Source organism: Maylandia zebra, linkage group LG13 (genome assembly GCF_041146795.1).
Source record: "Maylandia zebra isolate NMK-2024a linkage group LG13, Mzebra_GT3a, whole genome shotgun sequence".
In the NCBI taxonomy this organism is placed as follows: domain Eukaryota; kingdom Metazoa; phylum Chordata; class Actinopteri; order Cichliformes; family Cichlidae; genus Maylandia; species Maylandia zebra.
This window is the reverse complement of record NC_135179.1, coordinates 4,219,601-4,230,304: the sequence shown is the minus strand read 5'-3', so window position 1 is coordinate 4,230,304 and position 10,704 is coordinate 4,219,601. Positions and strand designations below refer to the sequence as shown.

The 10,704-nt window shown below is 49.4% G+C and overlaps 1 protein-coding gene across 1 annotated transcript in view; it reads right to left on the bottom strand.

Annotated features, from left to right (window-relative positions):
• Positions 1 to 513: 513 nt before the first annotated feature.
• Positions 514 to 10,704, bottom strand: part of LOC143421856 (echinoderm microtubule-associated protein-like 6) — a 43,032-nt gene continuing 32,841 nt past the window's right edge. Inside the window, exons 32-45 of the mRNA XM_076891977.1 lie at positions 8,748 to 8,826; positions 8,543 to 8,672; positions 7,124 to 7,222; positions 5,637 to 5,810; positions 5,346 to 5,554; positions 5,100 to 5,257; positions 4,637 to 4,751; positions 4,360 to 4,548; positions 4,028 to 4,200; positions 3,796 to 3,958; positions 3,440 to 3,543; positions 3,186 to 3,339; positions 2,814 to 2,914; positions 514 to 2,234 (exon numbers count right to left, since the gene is read on the bottom strand). Of these exons, the coding sequence (XP_076748092.1) occupies positions 2,210 to 2,234; positions 2,814 to 2,914; positions 3,186 to 3,339; positions 3,440 to 3,543; positions 3,796 to 3,958; positions 4,028 to 4,200; positions 4,360 to 4,548; positions 4,637 to 4,751; positions 5,100 to 5,257; positions 5,346 to 5,554; positions 5,637 to 5,810; positions 7,124 to 7,222; positions 8,543 to 8,672; positions 8,748 to 8,826 (1,873 nt within the window). The 3' untranslated portion in view covers positions 514 to 2,209. The remainder of the gene's footprint in view (positions 2,235 to 2,813; positions 2,915 to 3,185; positions 3,340 to 3,439; positions 3,544 to 3,795; positions 3,959 to 4,027; positions 4,201 to 4,359; positions 4,549 to 4,636; positions 4,752 to 5,099; positions 5,258 to 5,345; positions 5,555 to 5,636; positions 5,811 to 7,123; positions 7,223 to 8,542; positions 8,673 to 8,747; positions 8,827 to 10,704) is intronic.

Genomic DNA, 10,704 nt, shown 5'->3' with positions numbered 1-10,704 from the left:
GTTTTTTTGGTTAAGTCCACACACAAATCTTTTTTACACACACAAATCTGCAAGTACAAAACCGATTTACAAGTACAAAATATTTATGACCACATTTTGAGCCCATAGTCTGAAAACTCGCTAAATACAGCGACAAAGTCGCTAAGTTGGCAACACTGGCTACAAGTACCTGGGGATCCCACAGGCGAATGGGATCCATGAAGAGGCCGCTAGGAAAGCTGCAACCACCAAGTACCTGCAGAGGGGCAAGTCCTGAGGAGTCAGCTGAACAGTAAGAACAAGATCCGGGCTATCAACACCTGCGAGAGCTTGAAGGATAGACCGCTGCAGGGGCGAGATACAATTTGACAGAGCAAAAACTACGTAATATATTTTTATATGCAAAACTTTATAAGCTGCTAAGGAGCTACATATCCATCTATATTCAGCTTTGAGGGTCAATACTGTGTGTGTGTGTGTGTGTGTGTGTGTGTGTGTGTGTGTGTGGATAAACGAGTCAGCAGTCGGTTGGTTTCTCACAGGTTTTTTTTCGTTCATGGTTACACACACAGACTCTTTGACACGTTTCACGACAGTTACACGTTAATAATCCGACACACAGACTCGTCCACGCTCCGAGAAACATGAACATGTCTCCAAATATCTTTTCCTGCTTGTTGGTACGATCACGAAGCTTTGGATGTTTCACGTCTTTCAAACAAAAAGCAGCAGCAAAGCAAAAAGCTTCTTTTTTTAAACGTCCATTTTTGGATGAACATTCTCAGTGTAGCACCAGACAGAGTACAAAAAAGAAAACACGAGTTCAATTATGGATTAAAAACAAATAAATCAAGCATATGAACCTCGTCCAAAAGAAACAAACACAGGTAGAAAGATCCGGAAAGGCACTTAAGTGTGACGATGTCCAACCACAGATGCAGTGAAGGCGCTGACATGAAACGTGACCGTGAGACTTTTTGTTTTTTCAGACAAACTTCACAAAGTTTCTGTAAATATGAAACTGCATTCGATTATTTTTTATTATAAAGCAGTTTAACGTTTCTGTTTTCTGCATAAAGAAATCTTAGTTTGACCAGAACGCCCGCTCGAATCGGCTCATTTCAACAACACGTAATAAGATGCTGATTGCATCAAAACCAAACAGAAACCAGAGCAATGTACCAGGATGACCTTTGACCCCCCCCGTGGTGATTTCATTTTGTTTCTCGTAGTTTTTATTTTGCTTCATGTCGGTGTTTCGTTTTTATATAAACAAAGACTTTTGTGTTTTACTTGAAGATAAAAATGAATCCACCTCAAAGAAAAGAAAACAGAGCGATGTAATAAATCTTTTAGTTTAGTCTTTTCTTTTTCTTTAATTTAATGACATTTTAATTTCGTTTGCTGTGCCGTTTGTGTCTTTGCGTTTATTCCTCCTAATTTAACTTTAACGTCTCTTTTTATAGTTTCTGTTTTCTTTGAAACTTTGACAGATGCGTGTGAATTTTATCGTAAATGACTTATTGCCAAAATAACCCCTGAATGTAACCGAGTATCTTCAGGTTACCGAGAAATAGTTCTCGTGTGACACTTGTGGGCCTCCGTACGTTCGTTTGAAGCCGTTTTAATTACCTTCAGCGCGGCTCAGTTAGAGCTGCCTTAAACTCTGATTTCTGCTCAGTTTTGTGGAAGCAGCAGCTTTGAGCCGACTGGAATGTCTTAAATGTTCAAACCACTGCGACGACCCAACGCAAGGCCTTATGGGTAACAGCAGGTGGCAGAAACCGTCCAACAAGGTCATCCTGTGGGTTTTGGTCAGATACCAGCTGATGGATCCTCTGAGTCATGTGATCCATCAGGAAGGTTCCCGCTGAGCCCTGCAGGGGGCGCACTGACGTGCAAATCTGAGCGTGTGGTTGACCAAAGTGAGGGAGGGGTCTGTCGTTTGATTGGTTTACAGCTGTGCGCTCCCTCACTTTATGAACCTGTTTGCACAAATTTTAATGTTTTTTTCACCATGTGACCAAAAAAGAAAACGACAAACATGTAAACATCAGCTGATAGAGTCCGCGGGTTCTCCCGAGGATTTGTGTTCACGTCCATGCATCCGTCCGTCGTGGAGGGTTAGTCGCAGTCTGGCCCACGTGGCGTTGGAGGCTCGGGCCGGTTGTGGGTTCGACTCCCTCTGGATCCACTTGTGGTCTGTTTAAGGCGCTGTGGATCCGAGTGTTTACAGACATTTCCACACAAACACACTGAAACACACAAACAGGCATTCAAGGAATTTTGTGTTGTCAACTTCTGCAAACTGTAACAAAGACTTTGTCCACCAGGGGGCAGCGTTGCCCCTGCGACCGCTGCGCTTTAACTTCCTTTTAGTCCCAGTTTCTTCTGCTTTAAACACGAAGTTTAAACTGGTTAAAAAAACATCGATGGGCTTGTTGCACCACCTTGTGGTGCAGATCGGTATTACGCAAACGTAAAGCCCGCCCCTATTTAAACTTTACCTGAAATCTCTTAAACACGAACAGAAGTGTTGGATACAAGTCATAACTTTCCTAATCTTAGAAGATATTTTAACAGTGAGCACTTTGAATTACATTTACAGGCTCACAGCAAAAACAGGTGGAAAACAGGTGAGACTGTAACTGCTGTAAGAATCTGTTTAGAAGGTGTTTGACTCCGAAACCATCAATAAAGACACACGTGTGAAAACCAAGGTTCATGCGCCCGTCGCAGCATCTTGTCTTTGTAGTCAGAGAGAATAAAAACAGTTTTATTAGTTTAATCTCTCCTGAGTGCATGGTTGTGTTATTGATCGGTGATCGGGTTACCTGCAGTCGTCTCCTCCTGTGCTGATCACGTATTTGTCGTCGTGGGAGAAGCGGATGTTGGTCACATGAGGCGAGTGGCCGAGGTAGCGCTTGTGTTTGGCCTGCAGACGGAAACGAAGCAAACGTGCGTCCGTTTAATCAACTTAGTCCTGGATACAAAGAATAAACTGAACCTGAGCCTACAAACACCCTCAGCTACACAAGTTTGATATCCTCAGAGATCAAAAGGTCAAAAGTTTAACTTCAAACTTGCGACTTTGTTTCTTTCCGTTAGTGCTCATGAAGCCCTCGACTCCTCGACTCCTTCATTTATTTCCTTTCCTACCTCCGAACAACTAATACTGAATAAATGAGACGTGGCCACAAACTCACAAACTTCTCTGTGCAGGGGAAGTCGAACACTTTGACCAATCCAAAGTCGTCGCCGGTGACGATGTTCAGGCCGCCGTGAGACACACACGCGCAGCTCACGTCAGCTTTGTCGGCGTTTCGAGGCCAAATCCCCAAAACTTCGTCTCCCAGGATGCTGAAGAAGAGACGACAGAAAGGGCGAGTCAGCGCCGCGGCTCGTTGTCGGGTTAGCTCGGGGGTCGAGCGGGCGACCATGAGCCGTGTTTGTGCGTTACCTGGTCCACGTTGCCCAGGTGATTCTGTCGATGGCGATCGGGTCGCTCACCAGCTTTCCAGAAGGAACCTCGAACACCTGCCGCTTATAAGCTCCCGTGGACACCTGCAGGTGAGATTGTGATGCACGCGTCAGCAGAACGAGTGTGTGTGTGTGTGTGTGTGTGTGTGTGTGTGTGTGTGTGTGTGTGTGTGTGTGTGTGATCTGTAGCTGGACCGAGGATGGCCCGGGGGTTTTGTAGGGTGTGTGTGTTTTTTGTGTACATATACATGTAGAGCAGTTGTATCACAGCACCTGGTGACTGTGGGAAGGAAGAGCCCCCGTCTAACAGGAAGAGACCTCCAGCTGTGGGTGTACCTGTACGTAGCAGCTGTCAGCAGAGAAGTCGAGCTGCAGGACGAAGGCGGGGATGTCGCTGCAGTAAACCAGCCGGTTCAGCGTCGGCCCTGCGCTCACGTCGTACACGTCCACCGTGTTCTCCACGGAGCCGACCGCCAACAGCCGCCGGTCGGGACTGAAGCTGCGCACAGAGTTCAGTCAAACAAACATCCAGCGCTTTCATTCTTCGCTCCCGCGCTCGCTCTCTTACCGGATGTCCTGGACGGTGGCGCTGCGGTCTCGCTTCTTCGCCCACATCTTCAGCGAATTGGAGAGGAGGAGGAGGAACTCCCCGTTCTTCATCCCCACCGCCAGCATCTCTCCGTCTGCGCTGTAGCTGACGCAGCGAGCCGCGTGGCCGACGCACACTTTGTTCAGCAGTTTCTAACCAGAGAGAGAAGATTTCTTTAACCAGCCCTCGCTGCACCACATCACGCAAACCTGCAGCAGCGCCTGCTGTTTCTAGCTCTCCTCCACCCCAGCATCCACCACCACCGTCCTAAAGAGCCTGGACTCCAATCACTGACATATGTATGAATGCACCTTGTCGGCGAGGTCCCACAGGCGGATGGTGGCGTCGTCGCTCGCCGTGATGCAGAGATCTTTGGCTGGATGAGCGCCCAGACCCCAGATTCCCCCCCGAGCGTGACTGTCCAGCAGCAGGTTGGACGTCGCGTTCTTCTCCCCGACCTCGATGATTTCGCCGTCTTTCGTCCCCACCAGGATCTTACCCTGAGGAAGACGAGAGGCCGAGGCGATGAGGAAGACGGACGGGTGATGGCGGAGGAGGAGGAGCGGGGAAAGGATGTCGAGATCTCACCTTGCCTCTGCAGACCGACCGCACGCACTCCACCTGCTGCCCGGTCTCCAGCTGGAAGGCTCGGCATCGTTTCATCTCCTGATCCCAGAGCTTCACTGCTCCGCCCTCCTTCGTCCTGACGCACAAACACACAGTTTTTATTTTCCATTTTTTCCACGAAGGAGAAAACAAAAACTGAAAAACTAGAAACAGCACGAAAGAGGAGGTTGGGTTGCAAAGGAGCTTGCAGACTGAAACAGCTTAAACAGAGGACCACGAATGAGGCCATCACACAGAGATCAGCTGATCTCTGTTTCTGTGGCGACGTCCGTCCACAGAGAATTGGCGGCTTTCAGGAAGTAGAAAACTTCCAAACTCATGGTTGGTCCCGTTTTCATGACATCATATATAAACATCCTTTTAATAAAATCTGTATTATGAAGATGGTTCTCGATACAGGTGAAGCGGTCGGCGTGTGACTCACGGCCTCTCCTTTCCACCGGTGACGATGAGTCCGTCTCTCAGGGTGGTGTACATGGTGAAGACCAGCCCGGTGTGAGCCTTCGCCACCACCCGCAGCAGGTAGTGATCTCGCCACACGTACACGTCCCCGTTAATGGCCCCTGTGAACGTCAAGTTATTCTGCAAACGTGAACACAGACACGGTCAGCTTACGTGCTTCGACTGAACGACGCTCCTGAGGGGCCCCGGGGCGAAGCGGCGAACTCACCGCACCGAAGGCGACAGACAGCATCGTCTGCATCCTGCCGTCCTCCAGCGTCCCCACCACGCCCTTCTTGTACATCAGCGCGCCGCCGGCCAGCGTCCAGAACTTCACGTGTTTGATTCCCACCGACACGAATTGAGCGTCCGAGTCGGGCCGAAACTCCACCACGAAGATCCGGTCCGGGTGTCCGGCTTTCCCGCACGCTCGAGATCCTGCAGAGGAGACACGCCTTGGTTACCATGGTTACTGCCACCACAGAGGGACGCGAATCAAACCACGCTGAAAGTCTCTGACCTTCCTGCCAGCGCCACACCGTGATGGTGTGTTCAGGGTCCACTCCGACGGACAGCAGCAGCTTTCCCGTGGCGCTGAAGTTCACGTAGCCGACGCCTTTGCTGTGCGGACAGCGGAGGATGGACAGCGTCTGCTTGCCCATGGCGTCCCACACGTGGATCGAGGGGGTCGTTCCTGCGCGGAGACGAGCGAGTGTTTATCGCCGTTACAGCCACAGGCAGCGTCAGCACGACCACAGAGGGATAAACTACGACAGCGACACAGAGGGGTCGGTGCAGCCGACAGACACCCTGAAAACCAGACGCTGTTTCACTGACACGCTAAAGCGCTCGCGCCCCATTTATTTAATCCGAGCGTTCGGGTCAGGAAAGCACGACGGCACAAGAGTTTGCGTTTGGTACTCGAGTACTTTAACTACTCGTTAAACAAATCGAATGAGTTCAGTTTGAGACGAGCGTCAAACATGCAGCAGAAACATCATATTGATCGATCATCGAGGAAAATCCAACAAACTAACATCAGTCGTCAGAAATGAGTCACTTCAATCATTTAATGTGGTGAAACTATCCTGTGTTTGTTGATACAAAGTTACCCAGGAACAAATATTTATTTAAATGTGTGCAAAAAACAATGATTAAGAATATGAGACAATATGAAAAATGTGTTAATGCTGATGCACTGCTGGAAAAGTAGAATTTTGAAGAGCTTTTAAAGTTTTTGTATAACATGAATATATTTTAAATATTTAATGAAATTTCTGAACATTTATCAGAAAAATATTATTTTTATAAATGTTAACATTTTGTTGAAAAAAACGATTAAAAATGCAAAAATATTTTGTTTAAATTGTTTCTTTGCATGTTTTTATGAGACGTAGCAGTAAAAACCAAACCGACACGTCTGGTTGAGTCGGGCGCTCTGGGTTTCAGTTTGCTGTGATGGGAGGCGTGCGGGTCGTTTGTAGTTTACCTGGGAGTTCACCGCCGTCACCTGAGGTGTTGTGAGAGCGATGGTGACAAATGAGGCCGGCCAAAAACACACACACAAAGACAACAACATGAAAACCTGCAGTGAGTCACAGCCAGGCAGAAAAAACGTTTCATTCATCCTGCGTCTGCGCGGAGCTTCGACGTTCCTGACTGCGGATCGCTTCGGCTGCTCTACGGTTCGATACCAAAACAACAAACTCTGGGACGTGAAGCTCTGCTTGTGTTTCCTGATTGGCTGAATTAACCCCACTTCCTGTATTTTAAACGCAGACCTCGAGGAGAAACTGTCGCGACGTGGCGCCTCACAGCTGCAATAAGCGTTTGCTCCCTGTCGGTGAGTCGGTCAGTTTCCACTGTGTCAGTAGAAATAAAGCAAAGCAGGCGGGTTAAACAGGAAGCAGGGAGAGAAAGCGGGACTTCTCTTTAGTACAGTTAGTGGAGGAAAACACGGCCATGCTCCGACAGCGACACGCCACACACACAAACACCGAAGCGTACCGATCTGCCCGGTGGCGATGATGTTCTTGAATTTGGGGTGCTGGTTGACGGTCAGACACAGGATGTCGTCCGTGTGCTCCAGGTAGAAGCTCTGAGTTCCTGCAAAGACACGTAAACAGACACGTTTTACCTGCAAGGCACCAAATAAACTCCAGTTCTGGCTGAAGCTCAGTCGTCGCTTCATTCAGCACGAGTCACGGACACACTCGTGGTGTTTGTGGGGCTGCAAACGCACACATGCAGGTGAGCTAACGACACGGTTTCGTTCTAATGGATGGTGCTCTTTCTGGTGATGTCGTCAGAAGCTGTGCTTTTCTTGTGCAAAGCTCCGCCCACGCTGCCGGAGATCAGCAATCTGCTGCTACACGACAGCGACGGGCGACACTGACAGCAATCAGAGTTTGCTGATTTTAAGGTGCTTTTTTGGACCCAAAGCAAAAAACACAGGATGGCAACACCCAGGCACAAATCTGTGACTTTGTGTACCTGTGACGACTGCGCTGAGTTTTGTCTGTTATCAAAGGAGCGTAAGTGGTCATTGAAGCGTGCAGCACGCCGACCACTTTCCATCCAAAGGTGATTGCACAGCTCACCCGAGCCGGGTCCTGGTCTGTCACGTCTGTCATTCTGCAGTTAAACTGCCGTCCTGCAGCATCCGTGTCCTGATTTATGGACACGTGATCTGTGAGGTTTTGGCCGCACTCTGAATGTGCATCTCTGTGCAGCAACAAATGTGTAATTGTGGCTGTTTCCTCACAGCTGATCGCCGGATTGTCACAAACAGACTGCATGAAATTGCCAACTTGAGCCCATTTAGCCACAAGCTGACAGCAGACACGTTATCGCCGTTTCATCACCGTCTTAATGCACCAAAGTTTGAAGACCGCCGGTCTCCATCTGCGAAGCAAAGACATCACAAGTCCACCGAACTCGGCCACGATCACTCTGTGCTGCAGCTTCCATCCACCTCAGTGTGGCTGCAGCATAAAACACGAACCGACCAATCGCAGCCGAACGGCTCTGTGAGGTAAGAGGCGTGTTTTTGTGGATGAGATCCGGTGGAGCGCAACATCTTTGCTTCCTGTGTGCGAGCAGGTAGATACAACCTGAACACGTTTCCACAGGTGTGCATGAAGCTGAGTCTGCTCAGCAGAAACTGTTTAACAACAACAACAATAATTTACCTGGTAAAACCGTTTTCACAAACATAAAAGCTTTTGAATATTAAATGTTACATCACTGACATCATGTTTCTGTGCAGCAGGTAGAAGGGGCACATGCAGAGATGCATTTACAGAGACTTTAACATCTTTCGGACACCAACGCCTGCCGACTGTTCGTGCGTCCGTCCTGCTGAAACAACCTCACGTTAGGACTCATCGTCCACGGCACGTCACTCAGGTGTGTTGTTTGTGTTACCGGTGCTCAGGCTGTGCACGATGGCGGTGGCGGCAGTGTGGTACACGATCTCGGCGCCGTCGTTGAGGTAGTGCAGGTTGTTACGACAATCGAAGCCCCGAAAACCAAAGACGTGGTCCAAGATCAGGTCCTGGAGAGGGAGAGGCGGACGGTGAACGCAGGGACAGACGGACAGACGGGCCGACGGACGGACGGACAGACTCACCTCGACCGGCCGCTTCTTCTTGGACACGTTGTTTTTCTGGAGTTTCTCGGGCTGCGGCGCCGCTCGGCTCACTGGCGGCCTGGAGGATCGATCAGCGTGTCAATGAATCGGTCGATGAGTCAAAGACAGAAAAACATTCATTTACATGTTAAAGGACGAGATCAGAGACACACGGGTGGAGCACAGACATGGAGACAACATGAACTACACATCGGGGGGTTAAACAGCTGATCCGGCGGTGTGCTGGTGCTCCGCCCTCTTTCTGTGAACTCAGACCAGCAGCCATTTGGGTTAGAGCAGCCGTTCTGCTTCTGACAGAGTTAAATCACTCAGATTTGTTAACGTTACAGCGTCACTGTGCTCTTTGTTGTCTGTTGGCGACTAGAGGGAAGAGGCGGAGTTTAATGCAACCTTTCACTAAACCGAGAGCGTCGACCTGCCGAAGCACCTGAAACCTACAGGAGGAAGGTTCTGCTACTAATCAGAGTAATAACTCTAGTAACTGTTGCAGTAATTGCAGGATTTTGCGGTGAGTGAACCAGGTCCACTGCATCGTCGATCGTCACGGTAACAACAGTTAAACTTCAGTATCCACTTATGAACCTGTTTCACCTGCACAGGTGCAACTCAAAGTGACAACAGGTGCACTGGAGGGGCAACAATGAGACCACCCCAAAAAGGAAATAGATTAGCAGGTGGTGGTGCACCCCCGTCAGCTCCTCCAGGATGGTACGGACCGTCTGTATCTCCCTGCACATGTGGAGGAGCAGATACCAGCAGACGTTACAGGAGCTGAGCTGCACAGGTGTCTGCTCCTCTGTGTGACCTCCAGCGGGTTACTCATGAGCACGTTTCTGACCAAACCGTCAGAGTCCACGAGGGCAGGTCCACCACCACAGCATCGTCCTCCAGCACGACTGGTTTGGACGTGGGTCCGCAGGGTCTGCACAGGCTCCTCGTTGGCAAATAAACTTTCGTTTTTAGCAACTGAAGCGAGACGTTATCGCTCAGTGCTGCGAACGGTTCATCAAAGCGCCAAAGCCGTAAGAGAAGTGGTGCATGACGGAGAGATGAAAGTGACCGAACAGGACGAAAATGCACTGAAACGTTTTCATGAAATGCCAGCGTGTGATGCGAACACGATGAAGAGGACGTGTACAGGCAGGCAGGTGTTACCTGGATGCCCTGGACAGCAGAGGGATAGAACCAAGGTAGAGCTTTAGAAACACACACAGTCACGCACTCTTATCTACACTTAGACTCAACACACACATGCACACACACATGCACACACACATGCACACAGGCTTTCCTCCTCAGAGACACTGTGGCTAAAAGTACATGCTAACAAAACGCTACCATGCTGCTGCTGCTGTTTAATCCTCAGGCTGCCAGCCTAACATGCTAGTGCAGCTAACCGTGTCAGCAGGCTAACGTGCACAGGTACACCTGTGGCCTCACAGCAGCAGGTGCAGCCCTGTACCTGAGAACTTAGAGAGCCTGGATTACTGTTTATCAAAGGGAGACACAGGTGGCTGCTGCAGTATCATCGATACCAAACATCTGATAGATGTTACTCTGAAGAAAACCCGACTATTCTCAGCCGAGCTCCCCATAGAACATCTTTCTCTGCTGATGAAGTCCCACAGGAACAGGAAGTGACATCCTGTCCTTCCATCAGGTGAAATATTGTTGTCCCAAAAGCCTAGAGACCGCTCCCTGAACATGGCGGCTGGTTTTGTCCTGACACTCTGTGATCTCTGTGGTCTTACAAACACAGGTGTGTCCAGTCGGCTCACGTTACCTGCAGTCAGGCTCCGAACATATTTAGGCCAAAACTCGATCCAACATAACATTATGAGCACTGACAGGTAACACCAATGACACCTGTTAGTGGGCGGGGTCTGTCAGGGAGCGGGTGAACATTTTGTCCTCAAAGTTGATGTTAGAAGCAGAA